Raw genomic sequence first — 27157 nt, 5'->3', positions numbered from 1 at the left:
TCTCCTGCTGATGTTCAGGTGTATATCAGTATGTAGTGTTCTACTTTAAAGAGTTCTCTCCTGCTGGATTCAGGTGTATATCAGTATTTAGTTGTCTCCTAATTTTAACGAGTTTCCTTCTCCTGCTGATGTTTCAGATTGTAATATCAGTATGTAGTGTCTCTACTTTAAAGAGTCTCTCCTGCTGATGTTCAGGTGTATATCAGATGAGAGTGTCTCTACTTTAAGAGTCCTGCTGCTGAGTTCAGGGTATAGTCATATGAAGTGTCTCTACTTTAAAGAGTCCTCTCCTGCTGATGTTCAGGTGTATATCAGTATGAAGTGTCTCTACTTTAAAGAGTCCTCTCCTGCTGATGTTCAGGTGTATATCAGTATGAGTGTCTACTTAAAGAGTCCTCTCCTGCTGATGTTCAAGTGTATATCAGTATGAAGTTTCTCTACTTTAAAGAGTCCTCTCCTGCTGATGTTCAGGTGTATATCAGTATGTAGTGTCTGTACTTTAAAGAGTCCTCTCCTGCTGATGTTCAGGTGTATATCAGTATGAAGTGTCTCTACTTTAAAGAGTCCTCTCCTGCTGATGTTCAGGTGTATATCAGTATGAAGTCTCTACTTTAAAGAGTCCTCTCCTGCTGATGTTCAGGGGTATATCAGTATGAAGTGTCTGTCTACTTTAAGAGTCCTCTCCTGCTGATGTTCAGGTGATATCAGTATGAAGTGTCTCTACTTTAAGAGTCCTCTCCTGCTGATGTTCAGGTGTATATCAGTATGAAGTGTCTCTACTTTAAAGAGTCCTCTCCTGCTGATGTTCAGGTGTATATCAGTATGAAGTGTCTCTACTTTAAAGAGTCCTCTCCTGCTGATGTTCAGGTGTATATCAGTATGAAGTTTCTCTACTTTAAAGAGTCCTCTCCTGCTGATGTTCAGGTGTATATCAGTATGAAGTGTCTCTACTTTAAAGAGTCCTCTCCTGCTGATGTTCAGGTGTATATCAGTATGAAGTGTCTCTACTTTAAAGAGTCCTCTCCTGCTGATGTTCAGGTGTATATCAGTATGAAGTGTCTCTACTTTAAAGAGTCCTCTCCTGCTGATGTTCAGGTGTATATCAGTATGAAGTGTCTCTACTTTAAAAGTCCTCTCCTGCTGATGTTCAGGGTATATCAGTATGAAGTGTCTCTACTTAAAGAGTCCTCTCCTGCTGATGTTCAGGTGTATATCAGTATGATAGTGTCTTACTTTAAAGAGTCCTCTCCTGCTGATGTTCAGGTGTATTCAGTATGTAGTGTCTCTACTTTAAAGAGTTCCTCTCCTGCTGATGTTCAGGTGTATATCAGCTATGAAGTGTCTCTACTTTTAAAGAGTCCTCTCCTGCTGATGTTAGGTGTATATCAGTATGAAGTGTCTCTACTTTAAAGAGTCCTCTCCTGCTTATGTTCAGGTGATATCAGTATGTAGTGTCTCGTACTTTAAAGAGTCCTCTCCTGCTGATGTTCAGGTGTATATCAGTAGAGTGTCTCTACTTTTAAAGAGTCTCTCCTGCTGATGTTCAGGTGTATATCAGTATGAAGTGTCTCTACTTTTTAAAGAGTCCTCTCCTGCTGATGTTCAGGTGTATATCAGTATGTAGTGTCTCTTACTTTAACGAGTCCTCTCCTGCTGATGTTCAGGTTGTATATCAGTATGAAGTGTCTCTACTTTAAAGAGTCCTCTCCTGCTGATGTTCAGGTGTATATCAGTATGAAGTGTCCTCTACTTTAAAGAGTCCTCTCCTGCTGATGTCAGGTTGTATATCAGTATGAAGTGTCTCTACTTTAAAGAGTCCTCTCCTGCTGATGTTCAGGTGTATATCAGTATGAAGTGTCTCTACTTTAAAGAGTCCTCTCCTGCTGATGTTCAGGTTGTATATCAGTATGAGTGTCTCTACTTTAAAGAGTCCTCTCCTGCTGATTCAGTGTATATCAGTATGAAGTGTCTCTACTTTAAAGAGTCCTTCTCCTGCTGATGTTCAGGTGTATATCAGTATGAAGTGTCTCTACTTTAAAGAGTCCTCTCCTGCTGATGTTCAGGTGTATATCAGTATGAAGTGTCTCTACTTTAAAGAGTCCTCTCCTGCTGATGTTCAGGTGTATATCAGTATGAAGTGTCTCTACTTTAAAGAGTCCTCTCCTGCTGATGTTCAGGTGTATATCAGTATGTAGTGTCTCTACTTTAAAGAGTCCTCTCCTGCTGATGTTCAGGTGTATATCAGTATGTAGTGTCTCTACTTTAAAGAGTTCCTCTCCTGCTGATGTTCAGTGTATATCAGTATGTAGTGTCTGTACTTTAAAGAGTCCTCTCCTGCTGATGTTCAGGTGTATATCAGTATGAAGTGTCTCTACTTTAAAGAGTCCTCTCCTGCTGATGTTCATGTGTATATCAGTATGAAGTGTCTGTACTTTAAAGAGTCCTCTCCTGCTGATGTTCAGGTGTATATCAGTATGAAGTGTCTCTACTTTAAAGAGTCCTCTCCTGCTGATGTTCAGGTGTATATCAGTATGTAGTGTCTCTACTTTAAAGAGTCCTCTCCTGCTGATGTTCAGGTGTATATCAGTATGTAGTGTCTCTACTTTAAAGAGTCCTCTCCTCTACTTCATGTCTCCATGCTTTAATGTTCAGAACGCTCTTTCTTGTTCTCATACTGTCTGTGCTGCAACGCCTATTTTCACCCTCTGTCTGAAACAAGAGCCCAGTCTGCTCTGATTGGTTAGCTGGCCGGCTCTGTTGTGATTGGTCGACCTGCTTAGAGATGTCCCGCCCCTTAGCCTATCACCTACAATGTGTTGGAGTGCTTGCCAATAGAAGTTTAAGTGTAACACAGTGATGTCACTATGATATGGAAGTAAACAAAGCAGTCCAATGGAAAACGAAAAAGTGTAATCGGCTCATGATAGCAGGTTGTGTATTAAGTGTTGCCTTTAATCATACATCATAATAATAGTATAATAGTAGTCGATCGACAGAAAAATAAATAAGCAACTTTTTCTGCAAATTAAATGTAATTTTTTCGATCAAGAATCTCAAATGTTCATTGATTGTAGCTTCTTTGTTGAGAGGATTTGGATATTTCCTGTGTTTTGTGACATTAAACAGAATAGCTTATGATTTTTGGATGTTGGTCAGATCGAACCAGCTATTAGAAACCTGGGTTTTAAGGAGTTGTAATGTTTACCTATATTTAGACCTATTATAGATGAACAATGGAACGATTAACTGAGAAAACCATGTCCAGATTAATCTAAATGAAAATAATCTTAGTTGTAAAACAATGCCTTTCCACAATCCTTTTTGTAATCTGGTTCTCTGTGATTATCTGTGTGTAGATACTTCTTCTACCTCTACAATTCCCCCTTTGTAATCATGATCAAACAATGTATATTGCTAAAAACTGTGATTTACATTCATCAATACAAGGATCTTTAAAGTGGTCTTGACTCTTCTTTCAACCTCCCCCTAAATGTGGGATGCCTGTTCTCTGGATATGTGTTTGCTTTGAAACTCCTAATGTCTGAGTCAACAAATGGACCCAACTTACACCAAATCACTCTCAGGGATGTCATGATGCTTCAAAGTCACTATGGCTCCAGCTAAAAGCCTCCATGTTGCCCTCATAGTAATCAGAGAACATGTGTCTCTGGGTTGATACAGAAAGACATTACAAGGTGGATTTGTCCTTATTTGTTCACGTACATTTTTGTTTTATTTGTCCTTTTTAGTTGTGGTGTAAGAAATAAAGAGGTGTGCAAAACAGTGCAGCAAAGCTTGTGTTGTGTTCAGTGAGATGTGAATAGATCCATAGTCCAGCTGTTCAGTTTCATGCTGCCATGATCCCAAAACACCTCTGAGGCTTTACTGCAGTCCTGTACTCAGAGATCAGGTATAACACATACTGAGTTCAGCCATTTAGAGAGGCAACGCTGCCCTCTGCTGACCACAGGACTCACTTTCTGGATACGGTCTTTCTGAGTCCTAGTATGACTTTCTACTTTGACTTCTTACATTTTGAACCCAAATACCTGTACTTTCTACTTCTCACATGTTGAACTCAAATACCTGTACTTTCTACTTCATACATGTTGAACCCAAATACCTGTACTTTCTACTTCTTACATGTTGAACCTCAAATACCTGTACTTTCTTACTTCTTCACATGTTGAACTCAAATACCTGTACTTTCTATATGTTGAACCCAAATACCTGTACTTTCTACTTCTTACATGTTGAACACAAATACCTGTACTTTCTATTCTACATGTTGAACCCAAATACCTGTACTTTCTACTTCTACATGTTAAACCCAAATACCTGTTACTTTCTACTTCTTACATGTTGAACCAAATACCTGTACTTTCTTGTACTTCTTACAATGTTGAACACAAATACCTGTACTTTCTACTTCTACATGTTGAACACAAATACCTGTACTTTCTACTTCTTACATGTTGAACTCAAATACCTGTACTTTCTATTCTTACATGTTGAACACAAATACCTGTACTTTCTACTTCTTACATGTTGAACCCAAATACCTGTACTTTCTACTTCTCACATGTTGAACTCAAATACCGTACTTTCTACTTCTTACATGTTGAACACAAATACCTGTACTTTCTACTTCTTACATGTTGAACCTCAAATACCTGTACTTTCTACTTCTTACATGTTGACACCAAATACCTGTACTTTCTACTTCTTACATGTGAACACAAATACCTGTACTTTTACTTCTTACATGTTGAACCAAATACCTGTACTTCTACTTCTCACATGTTGAACCAAATACCTGTACTTTCTACTTCTTACATGTTGAACCAAATACCTGTACTTTCTACTTCTTACATGTTGAACCCAATACTGTACTTTCTACTTCTTACATGTTGAACCAAATACCTGTACTTTCTACTTCTACATGTTGAACAAATACCTGTACTTTCTACTTCTTACATGTTGAACTCAAATACCTGTACTTTCTACTTCTTACATGTTGAACACAAATACCTGTACTTTCTACTTCTTACATGTTGAACTCAAATACCTGTACTTTCTACTTCTACATGTTGAACCCAAATACCTGTACTTTCTTCTTACATGTTGAAACAAATACCTGTACTTTCTACTTCTCACATGTTGAACCCAAATACCTGTACTTTCTACTTCTACATGTTGAACCAAATACCTGTACTTTCTACTTCTTACGTTGAACCCAAATACCTGTACTTTCTACTTCTTACATGTTGAACTCAATACCTGTACTTTCTACTTCTACATGTTGAACACAAATACCTGTACTTTCTACTTCTCACAGTTGAACACAAATACCTGTACTTTACTTCTACATGTTGAACTCAAATACCTGACTTTCTACTTCTTCACATGTTGAACACAAATACCTGTACTTTCTACTTCTTACATGTTGAACACAAATACCTGAACTTTCTACTTTCACATGTTGAACCCAAATACCTGTACTTTCTACTTCTACATGTTGAACAAATACCTGTACTTTACTTCTACATGTTGAACTCAAATACCTGAACTTTCTACTTCTACATGTTGAACACAAATACCTGTACTTTCTACTTCTCACATGTTGAACACAAATACCTGAACTTTCTACTTCACATGTTGAACACAAATACCTGTACTTTCTACTTCTCACATGTTGAACACAAATACCTGTACTTTCTACTTCTTACATGTTGAACTCAAATACCTGTACTTTCTACTTCTCACATGTTGAACTCAAATACCTGTACTTTCTACTACTCACATGTTGAACACAAATACCTGTACTTTATACATGTGAACAAATACCTGTACTTTCTACTTCTTACATGTTGAACACAAATACCTGTACTTTCTACTTCTTACATGTTGAACTCAAATACCTGTACTTTCTACTACTCACATGTTGAACACAAATACCTGTACTTTCTACTTCTTACATGTTGAACCCAAATACCTGTACTTTCTACTTCTTACATGTTGAACCCAAATACCTGTACTTTCTACTTCTTACATTTTGAACTCAAATACCTGTACTTTCTACTTCTTACATGTTGAACTCAAATACCTGTACTTTCTACTTCTCTCATGTTGAACACAAATACCTGTACCTTTCTACTACTCACATGTTGAACTCAAATACCTGCTACTTCTACTTCTTACATGTTGAACTCAAATACCTGTACTTTCTACTACTCACATGTTGAACACAAATACCTGTACTTTCTACTTCTTACATGTTGAACTCAATACCTGTACTTTCTACTTCTTACAGTTGAACTCAAATACCTGTACTTTCTACTTCTTACATGTTGAACTCAAATACCTGTACTTTCTACTTCTACATGTTGAACCCAAATACCTGTACTTTCTACTTCTTACATTTTGAACTCAAATACCTGTACTTTCTACTTCTTACATGTTGAACTCAAATACCTGTACTTTCTACTTCTCTCATGTTGAACACAAATACCTGTACTTTCTACTACTCACATGTTGAACTCAAATACCTGTACTTTCTACTTCTTACATGTTGAACTCAAATACCTGTACTTTCTACTACTCACATGTTGAACACAAATACCTGTACTTTCTACTTCTTACATGTGAACTCAAATACCTGTACTTTCTACTTCTTACATGTTGAACTCAAATACCTGTACTTTCTACTTCTTACATGTTGAACTCAAATACCTGTACTTTCTACTTCTTACATGTTGAACACAAATACCTGTACTTTCTACTTCTTACATGTTGAACACAAATACCTGAACTTTCTACTTCTTACATGTTGAACTCAAATACCTGTACTTTCTACTTCTTACATGTTGAACTCAAATACCTGTACTTTCTACTTCTTACATGTTGAACACAAATACCTGAACTTTCTACTTCTTACATGTTGAACTCAAATACCTGTACTTTCTACTTCTTACATGTTGAACACAAATACCTGTACTTTCTACTTCTCTCATTTTCCAAACAGCTGGTTCCTTTAGTTTGAATGTGTGTTTGGTGCGTGATCATTATTCTTTAGAGTCATTGCCTATTGATTTGAACACGATCCGTGTATCCATCATTTCCTGGTCTTCTCTAAAGAAGAGGGACCAATGGAAACGTTGTCATGTTGCCGTTGTTCAGCATGGAAACATTCATTAGCTAACAATGACATTATTGTTCTATTCATATAAAGGGAGGTCAGGTACTCTTTAAAGCAGCTGCTAGTTATGGGTACTTTTTACTGAAGTACATTTCAAAGCCTCTTTACTTTGACTTGAGTAAAGAAGTTTAGTCAGTACTTCTACTTCTACCAGAGTATTTGTAAACACAAGTATCTGTACTTCCGGCAGTGGCTCAGTCAGTAGAGGCTTGGACTGTGAGCTGTAGGGTCGCCGGTTCAAGTCCCCGACCAGACCTAAATATGGAGTGTGGACTGCTACTTGGAGAGGTCCCAGTTCACCTCCTGCCCTGTCGTGGTGCCCTTGAGTAAGGCCCCCTTCCCCCCCACTCCCATTGCTCCCCGGGCGCTGTTCAATAGCTGCCCACTGCTCCTAGTGCTAGACTCCTGGTGCTAGGATGGGTTAAAAGCAGAGAACACATGTCACTGTGTGCTCTGCATGTGGGACCATTACAGAGGGTTTCATCCCTCCCAATTCTATCTATCTTCTACTTGAGTAAAGGATGTGGGTACTTTTGGACAAAGGAAATGAATTATAATCAGGGGTGCACATAACTTTTTTGCCCTGCTTCTCAAAGGAGCACCTGGAGATGTTGCTTGGTGCTCATCCTTAAAATGAAATAAACCGTAACTTTTGAGGGGGTCTTGACTTTATTTGCCAGACACACGGCACTGAACACACATGCAGAGGTGAACACAGAACACACATGCAGAGGTGAACACAAGACAACATTAGCACGACCAGTAATCCTACAAGCTGTCATCACTACCCTCCTGACTGTTCTCCTCACTGTCTTCCTCTCTGTCAGACATGGTAGCTGATGATGTAGGCCTACTACTTCCTCTCTGGTTGAGTCTGCGATTAGATGCTTGCATCCACAAGTCAACAGCTGGGTTTGGGTCGAAAGTCTCTGTTGTCATCTTAGACAAGTGGATGTACTCAAATAAGTATGTGAACATAACCAATAGCCTACCATAGCCAATAACAAATGAATGTAACTTATTTTATTTGTGTTGTTCATTCATATCTTATTTTACCTTAACATTTATTTATTTATGCATTTTTTTTATCTCTCCAGTTTTAAAGGATCTTTTTGGTTACTGTCCTATAGTATACATTGGAATGATTTCAAACCTGTTTATCCCAATAATTATAAAGGAGTGCCTTGGAAATATGTGTTTACAAACCAAACCGATTGAATTTAAACTAAGAGTCCTTTACCTCACTGAGCTGTAGTTATCAGTCTGACTGGAGAGGACTCTCCCTCCACATTATTGTAGAAACATCTTCTTCTTATATCCGTTAGAGCAGCTAGCACCAGATTCTAATAACAACAGCGCCGGTACCGGGCGGTGCGCCCTTCTCTCTCTCCCTCACTCGCATTTTGTCTGTGAGCTGCGGGCGCCAGATAAGCCAACATCCCCCATTTTCATCACTTACAGTGCCCATCGTACAGGGCAAATGAAAGGTGGAACCGGGGTGAAAAGGGTGTTACATTTACTTAATTGTGAATATTGTTACATCAAGGCCGAAAATTAGGATGAGCGCCAACGGTCAAAAATGTTTTTTTCCCTCCCAGAACTGCCAGCGCAGCGCCTCCCCAGATATGGCGCCCTAGGCGAACATCTAGCCAGTGCTACGGACCGGCCCTGAGTTCATATGCAACTCGCAAATATCTCTCTCTCTTCTCTCTCTCTCTCTCTCTCTCTCTCAATGTTGGTACGCAAATGCGCCTTTTTTCAAATGACCCGGTGCTCTTTTTTTGGCGGAGGTGCGCATGCGAACCTGCGCACCAGTTATGTGCAGCCCTGATTATAACCCTATGTCACTGTTGCCATGCTAATAGCCTTGTATACATACTGTGCACACATCTGAAGTGTAACATCCAGACTCACCAGAGTTGTCCTGCTTGTTGTTGGAGAGCAGAGCCTCAGGGTGGGGCAGGCTGTAAATGGTGACCACACCGGTGGAGGTAGCCACAGCCAGAAGACCCAGTCTGGGCAGGAGAGGAGCCTTTGGTGGAAGATATTTAGAACATATTAACCCAATACCCTGGATCACATTTTCAATAGATTATTTTAGCGTAGAACACAAGACAGCTTCGATTTACCTTAATGTTTGACCTTAAAAAGAGGATTGAGGAGAACAAAATAAACCCAAAATATATACTATACTATGTTATATAATATAACCAATTAAGAGAGAACAATTACAGAAGACAAAATGCATCAAAGTGGAATATGTAAATATAAGCATTCTCTAGTGTCTGTCCAATAAAACACAAAAGATAAAGATTTATCGCTCAATTGTTTTAACAAGAAAGCTTAATATAAATATCTCTTTTTTAATTTTCACACACTGACGAAGCAATCCGGACCAAATATGCATGGACTAGCCTTATACAAATCAGTGTGGGGGTAATAGCTTCCTAGGCCCATAACTTTGATCCAGTTTATCAGTTTGGTCATCAGTTTGTACTGCCCTCACTGAGCTTGGGCTGCTGTGCTCTCAGTGTTTTGTCTCCATATTCCTGCCTGTTTATCTAATATATCATATTCCAATTACTTGAATATAGACTATACTTGCATTGTATTGTGTTGCACTGTTGGAGGAGCCTGTGACCTCAGAGTTTCATTGACATATCTACACTGTAGCTATGTACACATGGCAATAAAAGATTCAGCTGATAGAGGCGTTATTATAGTGCTTTATCTTGGTATGGAGCATGTTGATTATTCTCTCAGAACCAGTTAAATACATTTATCTGGGGTAGAGATCTTGAGAATTGGTTTGGCATGAGCTGTGTCAACTCGTGGCACAGAACATGTCTTGTGAATTCTCCGGCCGAAGCTCCAAATAAACCATCAGTACATAGACTTTTTGCATTTATTATATATGTTGCATTGTTGGAGGAGCTCAGGTAAGAAGATTTTAATTGCCATTTCTACACTGTAGCTTTTTGCATATGACAATAAAACCTTTGAATCTTTGAATCTTGAATCAGTGTTTGCCATGAAAGTTTCCTGCTCTCCCCGTGTCTCTCTGAGTTTCGTCTCCATTGCTTCAGAAGTTTCCATCACAGTGAGGAGCACTCACCTTCCTGCCGCAGAGGGGGGGCTCCCAGCCTCCTGCAGGACACCAGCTCAGCTGCCAGATGAAGCCTTTGTCCTGAGCCAGGCCGTAGGACAGAGCTGGAGGAGACTCAGGTCTGCAGAGACACAGGAGGATGCATCAGGCAAAACAAACAACGAGGATGAATAGAAAACATTTTTATATTAGTCCAAGGTGATGTTTTTAAATGCCTTATTTTGTCAGTCCAAACCCAAAAGATAGTCAATTGTATTGATTTCAGAAAGAAAAGCAGCACATCTCAACATAGAGAGTGAAAAAACTGATTTTTTTAACCAAATATTGACGACTTTTCTTGATATAAAACCGAGAAATCAGCAAATTTCCATAAATCAGAGACTTAAAAAACTGTTTTGCATGAAAAATAACATTAAAGATTAATCCAAGAAAAATGAATAGGTCGTCAAATTGTTGCAACTACCTCAAAATAAACTCTGACAGAGACAAAGACTATTCAACACAAAAGCATCAGTCGATTGTGCCGAAAAACCGTCAAAGGTGTAACAACGTTAAAATAATCACTTTCAGTTATCCACTTCCTGTTTACCTGCAGTTGTACTCCAGCAGGCCGAGGTCCCACAGCTGGAGCAGGGCGGGGCCTCCGTACGTCTTGTTGAAAACGTGCTGGTCGTCCATCCCTCTGTGGCAGGAAACAGCGAGGTACTGCGAGGCCGGAGCTCCATCAGGGGTCGGACACCACTCCATGGCCCACACCGGCCCCCCCCGCAAACAGGAACATGTCCCAGCGCTCCGAGTGAGCCGGCACCGCAGAGAACCTGGAACACAAACACAAAGGCTTTAAAGAAATAAAAAATAAAAGGAGGATTTCACTTGAAAACGCCAAATCTGACTTTTTAAATATCGCTGAACTAACACTCAAACATACATCTCACTTTATTTCAAATCTCCAACAAATTAACCTAATATAAACAATACCCTGCATCAAATCTAAACATTTTCTAAATCAGAAATAGATTATTTTAGCGTACTTCACAAGAAAGCCTTGATTTATCTTAATGTTTTACCTTAAAACGAGGCTTAAGGAGAACAAAATAAACCCAAAATACATACTATGTTATATAATATAACCAATTAAGAGAGCAAAATTACAAAACAAAGTGGAATATGCAAATTCAACCTCTAGTGTCTGTCCAATGAAAACCTAAAAATAAAGATTTATCACTCAATGCTCAATTCTTTTAACAGAAAAAGCTTAATATAAATATCTCTTTTGATAACTGTCTTAACACACTGCAACTAAAGCATTGATAGAATTAAATATATTCAGCATTAAGGAATCATAAATTGTGGAATGAGGTTTTTTCTGACGCATCTTTAGCCAGAGTCGCTAAGTATATTAAAGCAATAAATTAGATATTGTTGAATGCTAAGTAGTATATTTTGTGTTAAGACATATGATGTAATATTGTAATATGATGCTCAGTGTGACCTGCTGAGTCTCTGCAGGGGCGTCTCCCCCTCCTCACTGAGGCCGTCTCTGGACACTCTGAAGGCCGCAGACTGAAGCTCCTGAGGAAGGTACTTCTCCACGTCACTGAATAACACACGAGAAATAACAAGATAAATATAAGAGACGATGGATGATGCTGTATTAGGAGTACACACAACACCTGGCAGGATTATAACCTAAAACATCTACTTAAAATAACAAATGCATATTTAAATCAGACAAGTAATAATTTCACATTTTGGTGAGGTTTTGGTACCGTGATAAAACATTATGCCTCAGTACAAAATAGCAAATAAACCAACCACATCTTGCCACGTTGCTCAGAAAAATACTCTAGCTTTGAGAACTAGAACTAGTCTAAAAAGGCCTGCTTGGATTAGACATTTGTGCAATAAATTGATAGAAGTAATACTGCAATGGCCATTGTTTCTGTATAAAGCACCTTTCAAGTGCATAATTTCAACGTGTTCTCAACAAAAATACAACTTTAATATATGACTATGAGCTTAAAGGGGACCTATCATGCAAAATGCACTTTTGTACGTCTTTTATACATGAATATGTGTCCCCGGTGTTCCAGGGAACTCACCAAGTGTCAGAAAACATAACCCTCTCTATTTTCCTCCAAACCCAAATCTCTTAAAAGGGGGCTGCAGCGGATCTGATACAGACTGATCCAGATTTGAACACTTCTATGACGTCACAGAAGTGGCGCTACGGCTATTGGGCCAACTCCACCAATCAGGAGGAGACAGCCACGGACATTGCCGTTCGAAAGCGCTGGAGACGCTGTAGTACATATGCCAGGCCTGTAGGTGGTGCTGTTCTCACAGAATCAGCCCGTGCAAAGACAGTGTTAAATTGAGCAAAATGAGGAATGGCTAAAATGCATGATCTGTTTGGTATTTTGAAAAATAAAAAGTATAACTATGCCTTATATAGGTATGGCCCTACACTATATTATTCAAATATAGCATGATAGGTCCACTTTAAGTTTTGACTGATATCAATTCACAAATATTAACATTAGATGGAAATAAGATGTCGAAAAGAACACACTCAGATATAGATTACATATTTGACTTAAAATGCTCAAATTTGAAGATATGTTCATTTAATTTCACAACAAAAGGCATAATACAAATTGATTAAGTGACTGAGCATTAGAAAAGACTTCCGCCTTCCTCCTTCACTCCAATTCTGTAAAATAAAGGTGGAACTGAGTAAAAAGTGATAACGGGGTAACACTTTAGGCTAAACTCATACTGTATGATGCTATATCCATATACACATCCTCCTTTTTACCATTGAGTGCCGTAAGAAGATCTTAAATCTAAGTTACCTTAGATTTAGATGTATCGAATACATCATATTCCAATTACTTGTATATAGACTCTCCTTGCACTATTCTATTTTATTTGTATTTACTTTACTTGCACTATTTTATCTGTTTTATCTGTTTTATTGTGTTGCACTGTTGGAGGAGCCTGTGACCTAAGACTTTAATTGACATTGCCGTTCGAAAGCGCTGGAGACGCTGTAGTACATATGCCAGGCCTGTAGATGGCGCTGTTCTCACAGAATCAGCCCGTGCAAAGACAGTGTTAAATTGAGGGAAATGAGGAATGGCTAAAATGCATGATCTGTTTGGTATTTTGAAAAATAAAAAGTATAAATATGCCTTATATAGGTATGGTCCTACACTATATTATTCAAATATAGCATGATAGGTCCACTTTAATTTGATGACTTCACACCATCCATTAGTGTAGAAAATTCAAGTTAATATATAGAGCACCTTTAAAAACACAATCATGACCAAAGTGCTTAATAAAAAGATTACATTAAAACATGTCTGATCAAAAAAACTAATGATGGCCATATTCTTCATTATAAAAACACTTAAGAAAATACATCTTAAAGGAATCAACAGAGGGGAAAAGCCTAACTCTTAGTGCCAAACTATTTCATACAATTTCACTTAAAATGTCCAATGCTTTGTATCCTCTCACTAATAACAAACACAGGTCAAAGGTGAACTACCTCTGAGGAACGAGGTGCCAGTCGCTGGAGGAGGGGATCCACTTGGGGAACTCCCAGCTGCTGTAGTGCTCCTCCCGGCTGAAAACACACACATCACACACTCAAACACACACCGAAGATAACCAGCGCCGTGGTTACTGAGTGCTCGTCTCTAAATGTTTATTTGCAGAGCTGTTTGACACATCAGTGAATCTTAATAACTGACAACAGGGTGGATGTTTCTTCGATTAAGTGTAATGACACTTTGTGATGATAATTAATCCGCCATCTAAATACAAAAACAATAAACCAATGCTGACATTTCTACCTGCACAGGTTTCTAATTTGTTTGCATGTTTGCACTAAAGCTGAAAGAGATCAACAAAAATGAAATATCCGAAATGTTTACAATCAATCCCTAAATATCTAAACTGTAGGGTTCACCATTAATGCTTTCAAATCAATACATTAATCATAAGTAATGTGGATGTAATGACTAATGATAAAACAGTGTGGAGAATTCAGAAAAGTACATAACTTTACTTAAAAGCAAGAAAGGAAAACTCTTAGAATATTGTGAAGTAAAAACTTCTTTGCAGCAATGTTGAGCCAATCATGAAATGAGGGAAACTGGATTCGCCTTAGTCAATACACTGATATTTATTGAGAGACAAACGGCCGGAGGATTAACAAAGCAACTCGCACTGTTCAATGCAAGCTGCCAAAATTAACTCTAAACACACCAGACAGAAACATCTCTATATATCTTTTAAAGGAGGGGTCCAAACAGCCCGCCTTTTCCCCTAATCGATTACAGATGAACAGACAAAGAAACTGTCTGAGCGGGCAGTACCCCTCCCCCACACAGAGAAAGAGTAGTCACTCGTGAAGTTTCTCAGGTCAGCTAAGCATCAGACTAAAATATTCCTTTACAATTACGATATCAAGTGTCATATAACAACATAGGTATATTGCAAAGCCCTAGTTTGCCTTCCATCTTTTCAATCCTAGATTAGCATTTCTTCAGCAATGCGCAACATAAAGGTACAAATCATATCATTAATAATATTCTTCGTTAGATCCACTTAAGAGTTTTTTGTGAAAAGGTTGAATAACATTGTCACCTAGTGGCGACCTCTGTAGTCAAGGGGATATAAAAGACTTCAATAGAGTGCCACAGTGACGCATCCTGAAACTAGGAAGTAAACTCCTTCCGGTTCCTTCGACAAAAACCAATGCAATTTCTCCATAGGGTTTTGGAAGATAGCTGGAAATAAGGTCTGTGGTTGAGACACATTTAAGAGACGGATCACGTTTTGTTCAGCCGGATAATCTCCACATGTCAGAACAGAACTCCTCCTAATCGGCTCCAAATCCACCCTCAGCAAGGTCACTAACATAACACTCACCATCGATGGCACCATTGTTTCCCCCTCCAATCAGGCACGCAACCTTGGCGTAATCTTTGACCCCACCCTCTCCCTCGAACCTCACATCCGCCAAACAGTCAAAACCTCATTTTTTCACCTCCGCAATATTGCAAAAATCCGACCCTCTCTCACCCGCCCCGCAGCCGAACGACTAATCCATGCCTTCATTTCCTCCCGCCTTGACTACTGCAACTCACTTCTTTACGGCATCAGCACTACATCCCTCAACAGACTCCAACGGGTTCAAAATGCAGCTGCACGTCTCCTCACGCATACCAAATCATGGCATCACATCACCCCAGTCCTCAAAGACCTCCACTGGCTTCCTGTCTCCCATCGCATCAACTACAAAGTTCTGGTCCTCACCTACAAAGCACTCCACCATCTGATCCCCCCTTATCTCACAAACCTTCTCACTCCTTATCAACCCCCACGGTCCCTCAGATCCACCGCAGCCGGACTCCTATCCATTCCCACATCCACACTCTGCAGCTTTGGGGACAGAGCCTTCTCAGTGGCAGATCCTAGGCTCTGGAATTCCCTCCCCCAAGATCTCCGTGTCTCTGAGTCCCTCACAGTCTTTCAGTCCCCGCCTCAAAACACATCTTTTCAACTCTGTCTACCCATAAGCCCCCCCCCCCCCTCTCAATCAACTTCCTCTTGACTGCCTTTTTATTAATTAATTTTTTTACTATAATTACTTGTTTGCCTGTCCTTGTTTGTCTACCCTCCCTCATACTGTAAAGCGTCTTTGAGTTGTGAAAAGCGCTATATAAATAAAATGCATTATTATTATTATGTCTACCCTACTTTTATCATTTTATAATCGTAAATCTAATCCCCAGAAGCAAAATGCTAACGTTATGCTATAGGAACTACAGCAGGGTCGCTGCTTCAACGTCACGCCAACTTAAGATCCATATTCAAACATACAGATTCTAAATGGTACAAGTTCAAGTGTTTGTTTGAACAGTCTGCAGGAGGCAGGCACTTGCTTTCAAGCAGAACAGGGCAAATAAACTTAGAGGAGTGTTCACGTGTTCGGTGTAATGACGTACAACGGCCTCGACAACTTCTGTAGTCCTATTCAGCCACTTGGTAACAACCATCGTTTTTCAGACACGTCAACTCTTCAGAAATCCCCAGTGGGGTCACTGCTGATGGATTTAATGTCGTAGAACAAAACGTGATCCGTCTCTTAAATGTGTCTCAACCACAGACCTTATTTCCAGCTATTTTCCAAACCCTATGGAGAGATTGCATTGAATTTTTGTCGAAGGAACCGGAAGTGGTAAAATTATAACTTACTTCCGGGTTTTAGGACGCGTCACTGTGGCACTCTATTCCCAGCCTTTTAAAGGACACAGATATGGGCAACTTGTTTGGAAGATGCCTTCAAGACACAGTTTTAAACCGTTAAAACATTGGACCTCATAACATAACAGACATACTATGATTTACAGATATACAACTATGAGTAAACGTAACTTTTGAAAGACAACACATTCAAATTGTCTGTTTTGAAAGGCGTCCTAATTGGCTTATAGAAACAAAGGAAGGTAGCTGCGACATTCTCTGTTGGCAAAACCAGGCTGAAGCTGTTAGTTAGCAGTTAGTTAGCCGTTAGTTAGCCGTTAGCTACTCACAATTTCTTGGTGGTCTCAGTAGCGTCCCAAACTGTTTTCATGATGCCGCTGTGGAGTCCGTTGGGGGTTTTGACATATGGGCCACCCTGCAGACGAAAAGGAGATCAGATCGATTCAATTGGAGTAAAGTGTGAGGTAGTGATGACTTTTTCTTTTAGGCCCACCCAAAAGTTAGCATTAACTTCTCCCTTGGCAAAAAGTCAATGAAATTTTCCAATTGGATTTAAGATTATTACAGAAAATGTTTATATGTTACTTACACATGTTTAAGCAGGATCATTTCCACATATTAACAGCACTTTTAATTTTTTAAAACAAAGTAAACGTTAGGCTATAAAGGAACTACAGCACGGGCACATGACTTCACGTCACCACTGCTAAGCTAAAGGTGGCTAATGTTGGGCTATAAAGGAACTACAGCACGGGCACATGACTTCACGTTACCACTGCTAAGCTAAAGGTGGCTAATGTTGGGCTATAAAGGAACTACAGCACGGTCACATGACTTCACGTCGCCACCGCTAAGCTAAAGGTGGCTCATGTTGGGCTATAAAGAAACTACAGCACGGTCACATGACTTCACGTCGCCACCGCTAAGCTAAAGGTGGCTAATGTTGGGCTATAAAGGAACTACAGCACGGTCACATGACTTCACGTCACCACCGCTAAGCTAAAGGTGGCTAATGTTGGGCTATAAAGGAACTACAGCACGGTCACATGACTTCACGTCGCCACCGCTAAGCTAAAGGTGGCTAATGTTGGGCTATAAAGGAACTACAGCACGGTCACATGACTTCACGTCACCACCGCTAAGCTAAAGGTGGCTAATGTTGGGCTATAAAGGAACTACAGCACGGTCACATGACTTCAGGTCACCACCGCTAAGCTAAAGGTGGCTAATGTTGGGCTATAAAGGAACTACAGCACGGTCACATGACTTCACGTCACCACCGCTAAGCTAAAGGTGGCTAATGTTGGGCTACAAAGGAACTACAGCACGGTCACATGACTTCACGTCACCAGTTCTAAGCTAAAGGTGGCTAATGTGGTGAGTGATGACGTTTAGTCATTTAGACACTTGATAGCAACCGTAAATTATGACGTAGAATTGAAATCTCTTCAGCTTGTGTTAAACACCTTATTTCAGGCTAACAACCAACAACATGTTAGTAAAAACCTTGACTTTGAGACGAGGGAACAGGAAGTGGTAAGATGCTGACTCCTTTCTGGGTTATCGGACTCATTACTGCACCACTTTAATATGGGCATATGTTATTTCTCATTTTTCAGCTACAGTCCTGCAGATATCTACGTTGTATCTCAAAGAACACTTAATTTTAATTAAAATAATAAGGATTTTAATTTTCGGAACAGTCATTATCGCAGTTATGAATCCTTCCGATTGTAAATGAAAGAAAATGCTGCTGTTGCTGTTTTATTTAAAAGCTGTTTACTAGTTTCTGGGTAAAATGTGATTATGACCGATAACAATAAGGTATCAGATTGGACTTACAGGGCCTCGGTTCACATTATAGGTTCCTGGAGTTCTTCCAAATGCCTCTGAGTCCGAGCCCGATTCCTCTGCTCCTTCGTCTTCATCTTCCATATCCTCAGCATCCTCCTCTTCACCAGCATCTGGAACAAAGTCCTCGTCTCCTGCAGAGTCGGAGTCTGCACGTTTCCGCTTTCTGCCTTTACCCCCTGCAGGTGATTAATGCCAAAGAGATATCAATGTTAAGGGAGAGAGGTAAATAATGTTATTATGATATGTTTAAAATAACTAAACTGGCAATAGACACTTTTATTTTGAACTTATTTAACTATAATACAATGTTAAGAGGGGGAAAGTTGTCCATTGTCACTTTAAAATGACAAACTATATCAATACTAGATCAGATATGTATTCATTAGCAAAGAAAGTTGTTCTCTTTTGACCAACAATTCTCATTAAATATGTATAAAAAGAAAATCACACAGAGATCATATATACAACAGTGCAAAACGTGCATGACATAGGAATTGAATATAACATACATTAATTAAAATAACTTTTTGTGGATGACAGGTGGTAAAAAAATGTTAAGAGTTTCCAAGAGGCCTAAATCAGAGGAGTGACAAACTGGGCTAAGCGTTTACTGTCCTGCTATTTGTGATCTATGCTTGCAGCGCGGCCTTGACCTCTGACCTACAACTACAACTACATGACAGGAAGTGTTGGCACATGCACGTCGCCCTCTTATCTTAGCGTAATGCTACACCACCATGATGCTAAACGTTCAGCCTGGAACCAGGATTTCAAATAGAGAAGGACAAATTGTGGTGAGCTGTGAGAAAACACCTAATGGGGAACAGAACTGGTCCTGAATGTCTCTTCATGATTTAGATACTATCACACTTTTTCTTACAAAGCTTTATGATATCTAACATGTCAGCCATACGGATTTGAAGAATACATTTTCCATGCTTTCTTTCCCAAACCTAGCGTTTCCGCCAGGGGGGCGTCTTGCCATCATTTGACGCCCTTATTCAGCTCGGAACGCCCTGAACTCGAGCCGAGGAAAAAGAAAGAGTTTTTATCGCTTGAAATGACGAAAAGGAAAAAGGACAAGGACATCCCTCTGTTGGAGGGGCAAAGGAGTCTGGTGGGATTATTTTCGCCGCCAGCAAAACGTGTTCCTGTGACGGAAGGTGTACTGCCGGTGTTGTGTCGCATTATGCCTCCCCGTCATGAAATGCCCCCCTTGTCACGGGAACGCGCATTTCTAAATGACACGTTTACACCTTAAAACGATGTTTAAAACGAAAAGTAAACGTTCAGGGTTTTTATTAATGGTAATTTTCAGACTGTGAGTTGTTTAGTGGTAGCTCATAGTCTTGATTCTTCTGGTTTCACTTTTCGCTCCGTATTTGAGGTGTCGAAATTCATTCGTCACTTCCTTTTCAGTTTTTGTTTTTTTTAATCTTTTTTTTATCATTATTGTTACGTCCTCTCTGTATAAACGTGCTTTAAAATGTATTGTTTAATTTTACATAGTTGTCATCTAATAATCTAAATATATGTTTACAAATGTTACATAGTCTTTGTCAGCATATTATTATATACACTATGCGTACAAAATAAAAGTGTGACATTCATGAAACTTGCTCCATTTATTGGTACCAGTCCTAGAACCATACCCTGAAAAATGCTTGACGGTGGGATTCATAAAAACATCTATTGGGGTGGAGGCAATTTATGACTTTTTATTAAAAGTGTACTGCCGGCGAGCCTTGATGGGGGGGTGCTAGTGGAGCACGTGCGTGAACTGCGAGCGCCGGAGCCTCACAGCGGCGAAACTGAGGCTCCGTGGTAAACTGTGGTAACATGAAGAGCCGTTTGGGAGCCGAAAGAGCCGGCTCTTCTTAGTGAGCCGAGCCAAATGATCCGGCTCACTAAAAAGAGCCGGAATGCCCGCCCCCCCCCCCGCTCTCGAGGTGGACGCCCTCTTAACCCCCTGTCTGGCGGAAACAGTAGAGAATATCTATTCCTTTCTCATGGAGATGGAGCCAGTGTGTGATTAGCTTAGCATAAAGACTAGAAACAAAGGCTGTCAGCTAGCCTCTCAAAAAGATAACAATACACTTAAACTCCTAATACCTGAGGAAAACACTGGCTTCCAGTAACTGCTAGAATCCACTTCAAGACACTGGTACTTGCTTACCATGCTGCGAATGGATCTGGCCCTTCCTACATCCAGGACATGGTTAAACCGTACACCCCAGCGCGTGCACTACGCTCTGCATCAGCCAAACGACTCGCTGCGCCCTCGCTGCGAAGGGGACCCAAGTTCCCATCGGCGAAAACACGTGGGTTTGCTATCCTGGCTCCAGGATGGTGGAATGAGCTCCCCATTGACATCAGGACGGCAGATAGCTTGCACATCTTCCGGCGCAGACTGAAAACTCATCTCTTTCGACTCCACTTCGAGCGTTAGAACGATTAACGAAGCACTTATATACTAATAAAGGACTGGCTTACCTAAAGCCAGTTGAGTAGCACTTGAAATGTTTGGCTCTATGAAACCTGATGTACTTATATGATTCTGTTTTCTTCAAGGTTGTGTCTTCCTGGTCGAATGTACTTATTGTAAGTCGCTTTGGATAAAAGCGTCAGCTAAAGGCAATGTAATAATGTAAAGTAAAAGAATACAGTGTTGTTTGCAAGGACAGTGACTTACGGCAGTTTAAATTAGTCCCGCAGTCAGTGTCTTATTCACTTTAGAACATGATATACAAAGCTAGTTATCTTTAACTGAGAGTGGACACATTTCATTAAAAGTTTTGAGTTTGTGTTTTTGCATTTATTTGACAGAGAAGGTAAGAGGCTGGAAATGAGGGAGAAGGACGGAGGAATGGAAATGAGCTCAAAGCTAAATCTGGCATTGTTACGCTTGACACATTTTAATGTTTTAAGTGTTCATTACTGTGCATTGTCCCTGCCAAATAAACGATTAGATAAATAAATAAAACATGCAACAAAGGTCCCAAGGCCTTTAACGAACCTGGTACGTTTTATTTCCACTGTACCTTTGTTTCCTTTGAGACCTTTCTGCTCTGTGCGAGGGACCTTGCTCTCCGGCTGGGAACCCAAATCATCGTTGGGGTGACCGAGCTCTTCTTTTGCCAAGTCGTGGAGGTACTTCAACGCCCTGGAGAAATGATGTAAAACACGTTGTTTACATTATTTTAAATATAAAAAGACTTCATTGCTCTCATTGAAGTAAATAGAAAAATATCGTGAAAGCATCAAAGTGTTAATACATATCTCTACATATGAATTACTTTTTGAGTGTGTCAGAATATTTTAATAGTGAGAATTTGCAGGAAAAATAAAAAGAGATTTTCCTATAAAAAAAAAAAGGTTAATTGAAAAAGTCCCAAAAAAGATAAAATTGGAATAACACTATTCAAATAAACATAAGAAGTACAAGTAAGATGTTCAATAAAAGATACGATAAATACAAAATATGTATAATAAAAAAGGAATTAAGTCAAATCTACAAAAAATAAAATAAAATGGAAAAAACTATTTATATAAACACAAGACGTTAAAGTAGGAATGTTTAATTAAAATACTAAATAAAATAAAGATATTTATATAAAAATCAGAGGTCCAATAAAAGATCAAATAAAATAGAAAGAATATGAATACAAACATAGGAAGTTAAAACAGAAATGTGCAAATGTATATTACTATTTATATATATATAGGGAGGCGTGTGGCGCAGTGGTTTAGTGCATTTGTGTTCGGATCAGGGGAGCACAGGTTCGAACCCCACTGCAGTCAGCATGTCGTTGTGTCCCTGATGCCCCGGCCACACGAGGACGAAAACGGCCGTTTGCGTTACTGTTTAGTGTCATATAGACCATTCGGCCACACGAGGACGACCGAATACGGCACTAAACGACTGAGGAAACGATAACGGGTCCCAAGGTGGATAGAACGGCATACGCAACGCTCTGGGGGGTCAAACGGCTCATATACGCCCTATACGAAAATGTTCTGATAGTGATTGCGCAATAGCAATAGCCCCGCCTCTCCCCACCTCTGCTGCTCACCCCCGCGTCAAAGTAAACTGCACACTGAATTCAGATTATTTATCTTTCTCTCGATATGGACATAAACGCGAGTGAAGTCTAATCTGGCAGGACGGAGACACCTCTCAAACTACCTAGTTATAAATATGTTTATTTTTACTGTCGGCCGGGTCACTCATTACTGGATCAGCTGCTGCATGAGACAGACACTGGCGCTGTCCAAAGAGAGGGAGGAAAAAGAGAGGCTCCGTGTATTTTATTATTATATTATATAGAGTCGTTATTCATTTGTTTTAAAGCTCAATAAATAACAAAGAAGACCTTTGACCGGCACTTTTATAATTTTGTCAGAAGATTTAAACTTTAATACACGTTGACTGGCGAGAAACTCTGCCCGGTTCCCTCGGCCCCCACCGCGGAGAATAAACAGAAGGGCAACCATGACAACCATGCTTCTTCGCTGCTTTTGTGGAGGAAGTTACAGCGCCACGTACAGGCTCCTGCATGTACTGCAGCTTCTCCAGCGGTTGGAGCTAAACGGAGTGGTCTCGTGTGGGCAGACACTATCCGGATAACTATTGCGTATGGACGGAAGCTTGTTTGCGATTGCGTTTGCGTTAATCCTATGCGTTTAGTCGTTTTCGTCCTCGTGTGGCCGGGGTCTGAGTCTCTTCACCCCAAATGGCTCCTGTGGGGATTGCCCACAGTATGGAAGTCACTTTGGATAAAAGCGTCTAACAAGTAATATACATGATGTATGTTTGCACCTTTGTCGCCTGCTAAGTAATAAAGTTAAACTGTATCTCACACTTTAGCCGCTCCTCTCCTGCGGCGTCCGCTCGGCGTCGTCTCCTCCTCGGCTTCATTCGGCGGTTCCTCTATCACCACTTCCTTTACAGGCTGCTGCTTCTTCACATACTTTCTCTTAGGCTTTGGGGTCCCATTTTCCTCCTGCACAGCATCTACAATCACACCCTCATCAGTTGGGAGACTCTCATCAGTGGTGGGAGTTTGTTTGGCGGGGGTTTTCTTAGCAGGAGTCTTTTTAGCTGGAGTCTTTTTGGCTGGAGTCTTTTTGGCTGGAGTCTTTTTGGCTGGAGTCTTTTTGGCCGGAGTCTTTTTGGCCGGAGTCTTTTTCACTCTCACTGCCTTTTTAGGAGTTTCATCCGACTCTGAAAGTGTTTTGTCAGTTTCGTCTTGACCCCCGTCTTCAGTCTGTTGTGTGGTATCCTCATTAGTTCCATTCTTTACCGGAGTCTTCTCAGAAGCTGCTCCTTTTCCTCTTCCTGGGCTCCGTCTTTTTCGCGGGGAGCGTTGCACATTGGTCACCTCTTCAGTTTCATAATCAAAATATTTTGGATTTTTCTTGCGTTGTCGTCCTTTGGAGCTGGGTGATATGTGGCAACCCTGGTCTGGCCCTGCAGGGAGAGTGAAGACATTAGAAAAATAGTATGTAGAAATCATTGAAATGTATCGAAACCACAATTGAAAGACTTGAGCTTTACTATAAAAGACTATGCAATTCACCGTCAAGAATTACTTGCTATGAATACATTAAATACCAGAATATAATACTATGTTGGATCCTGTAGTATTTTTGACTTTTGATTTTAATTATCCAGAATATTTTATATTGTTTTGTTTATATTGTTAATATTTTAAATTGTATTTTTAATTGTTAATGATCTTTTCCACTTTTTTAAGTATTGTATTTGGTCTGAACACACTTCTGCTTCTGTGATTAAATAATTTCCAATCTATCTATCTAAACAATATTGTAAACGTCTGCACGCACGATTAAGGGACGTCATTGTTTTATAAAGACACACAAGGAACAGGACATTTTGGAAAGTTACGACCCACAGTTACCAGCCAGGAATTGAACCAGGGACTCACTATTCAGAGTTTAACGCAAGGACTTGTGCACTAACCACTTGGCTGTAGAATCAACACAGTTGTGAAACATTTAACACAATATGTAATTGAGCCCAAACAGCTTCAGGGATTTGTATCATCCTGATTATTATGCATTAGTATAAACAGTGTTGCTAATCTGAAACTCAAAGTGCTACTTCATAACTGACCGCAGGAGTCAACAACATGCAATTGTTGTTTCTATTGCCATTGCACCTTTCAAATGGATTATTTGATATCTTTAGGTGCGATTGCCTGTATTACCTTGTCCAGAGTCAACAGGATCCATAGGCCCTGGGTTTGTTGTGCTGTGGTGGTGTTGTCAGGAGCCTCCTCATGTATGGAGCAAGTTGATCACTCTGGATGAGCTCCTATTGAGAGAATAAACCAAAATGAAGACAGATATAGCGTCCATGAAACGTTTAAATCAACCAAACCACATCTGAGAAGTATGATATCTGAGAATATAGTACAAACTACTGAGGATTCATTACTTAAAGAGGTATACAGTGACACATACAGTCATATTTCACCATAGTAGCTCAGTGTGTCTCTGGACTGACAGACACAATTCAACAACATTGCAAGCGACGTCTTTATTGTATTTTAAACCACCTGAAAGCTTACTAAGTCAATATTATCAGTACAAATATGTTGTAAGGAAACGTGGAGCTTAAGAGCCAGACATGTTATCGCGTTGTTTGATAATATTAAACCAAATCTCGTGGAGTATTATGATAATTCTTTGCTATCTTCAGTACTTTCATGTTTAAATGAGCCAATAGATAAAGATGTCTAATGACTTTTAACCACTTATCAATTCGGCATATGTTTATAGTATCATACATATCAAATTAACAATTGTTTTAATACTTTTGTTTCGCATTTGTTTTGCCGATTTCTGAGAATAATAAGCAACTCTCGTTCAGTAGTGATAATTATATGCTATTGTGTATATTTCACGGGTAAATGGACTATTAACTAGATAGAAACTATTCATTTCGAATGAATTGTAACCACTTATCAATTCGGCATATGTTAAAAGGATAATACATATCAAGTTACAATTGTTTTGTTTCACATGTGTTTTTCCGGTGACTCGTCAGCTATCATGCTAGCATCACACAGCTAATGCTAACAGGCTAAAGTGGCCGTTGGTGCTTCCTTTATTGCCGTTAAGTGACTCCTAAAACCGTCCGGTAACCGATAAACGTCACAAATAATAATAATGATAACCTTTAAAAGCTCACCCTTCATGTATCAGAGGCTTCCCGGTCCGGTGGCGAAGGCTGAAAACCCTCGTACCCAGTCCGGGGAAACAAGAATCCGTTCGCACGGGATCGAGTCCCAAATCTGCTACTGGGAAGTAATCCGTGTAATACCACCGGAGCCGTGGAGAAATAACGGGCATCTGTGTGTAGTCGTTATTCTTTCCCGTACGGTACAATATTGACAGTCCCCGCCGCCTTGTTTGAACCTGATTCCGGTTTCTGAAACTCACATTCTGCTTACATCAGACCGCCATGTTACTGTACAGCGTGGAGAAACACACCGCCCCCTATCAGCGGAGCAGGGAACTACACCTGCAGAGATTTATTTATTCCTCGAATCATGTTTTTATTAAATTTTTATACATATTTGAAGTACCTAAGTAGATTTACCTCCCCCCCCATTTTACTCCGCACTTGGATTTATTTTCCGCACTGTACATTTTACATTTATATTCAATGTGATATTGAATAATCAATTTCTTGCGCAATAATATCCTGCATTATATTTGTTACTGGAAATGTACCTTTCCACATGTAAATGTTCCACATGTATATATATATATATAGGCTATATATATTTTTTTTGTAAACTTTTTTGTGCTTTTTTATTTCTATTTCAGAAATATTTTGGACTGTTTATTTATTGTCTCTTGCCTTATTTTTTATGCTGCTGCAGCGCAAACATTTCCCAAATTGGGATCAATAAAGTATCGACCGACCTACCTACCTACCTACCTACCTACCTACCTACCTACCTACCTACCTACCTGTGTTTTTGTTTTCTTTGTATTGTTTCTGTTCTTTATGTAAAGCGTCTTTGAGCATTAGGAAAAGCGTTATAAAAATCACATGTATTATTATTTACTTGAGTATTTCCATTCTATGCTACTTTGTACTTCTACTCCACTACAAGACAGGCAAGGCTGTTTGATTCATTTTGTCGCTGTAACAGGACAATCTGCTCAGTGGTGTAAAGTAACTAAGTACATGTCTAAGTACTGTCCTTAAGTACAATTTGAGATACTTGTACTTTACTTGAGAATTTCCATTTTATGCTACTTTGTGCTTCTACTCCAGTACAACTCAGAGGTAAATAGTGTGCTTGTACTCCACTCCACCTTTAGTTACTTTGCAGATTTGGATGAATGATGAAATCTAATCAAGTGTTAAATCAGACTTTAGTTCCACCTGGAGTAAATCCACAAGCTACCCTGCAGTATACAAAGTCATTCAAACTAGCTGCACCTTCACCAGCTTTGAGAACACTTTCATGATCAATCATTATAAAACATATCATATATATTATTCTGAAATGGACCAATCTGCACAACGACTACTTTTGGTACTTTAACTATATTCTGATGCCAATACCTTGGTACTTTTACTTGAGTAACATTTTGATTTCAGGAGTTTTACTTATAACAGTATTCGACACTTTCATTCCCCACATCATTGCTAATGAAGACACAGAGCCCAAAAC

General features: G+C 39.6%; 1 protein-coding gene across 1 annotated transcript in view; it reads right to left on the bottom strand.

Moving 5' to 3' along the window:
• gtf3c2 (general transcription factor IIIC, polypeptide 2, beta) overlaps window positions 1-25932 on the bottom strand; it is a 51683-nt gene extending 25751 nt beyond the window's left edge. The window contains 12 exon segments of the mRNA XM_034200604.1: window positions 9113-9230; window positions 10314-10425; window positions 10894-11069; window positions 11071-11122; window positions 11797-11901; window positions 13861-13938; window positions 16916-17001; window positions 18429-18616; window positions 21482-21603; window positions 23301-23910; window positions 24671-24777; window positions 25657-25932. Of these exon segments, the coding sequence (XP_034056495.1) occupies window positions 9113-9230; window positions 10314-10425; window positions 10894-11069; window positions 11071-11122; window positions 11797-11901; window positions 13861-13938; window positions 16916-17001; window positions 18429-18616; window positions 21482-21603; window positions 23301-23910; window positions 24671-24695 (1672 nt within the window). The 5' untranslated portion in view covers window positions 24696-24777; window positions 25657-25932.
• Window positions 25933-27157: the final 1225 nt, after the last annotated feature.

This window comes from Gymnodraco acuticeps, unplaced genomic scaffold (genome assembly GCF_902827175.1).
Source record: "Gymnodraco acuticeps unplaced genomic scaffold, fGymAcu1.1, whole genome shotgun sequence".
Taxonomy (NCBI): domain Eukaryota; kingdom Metazoa; phylum Chordata; class Actinopteri; order Perciformes; family Bathydraconidae; genus Gymnodraco; species Gymnodraco acuticeps.
The sequence above is the reverse complement of the archived record's forward strand: the minus strand, read 5'-3'. Positions and strand labels throughout refer to the sequence as shown.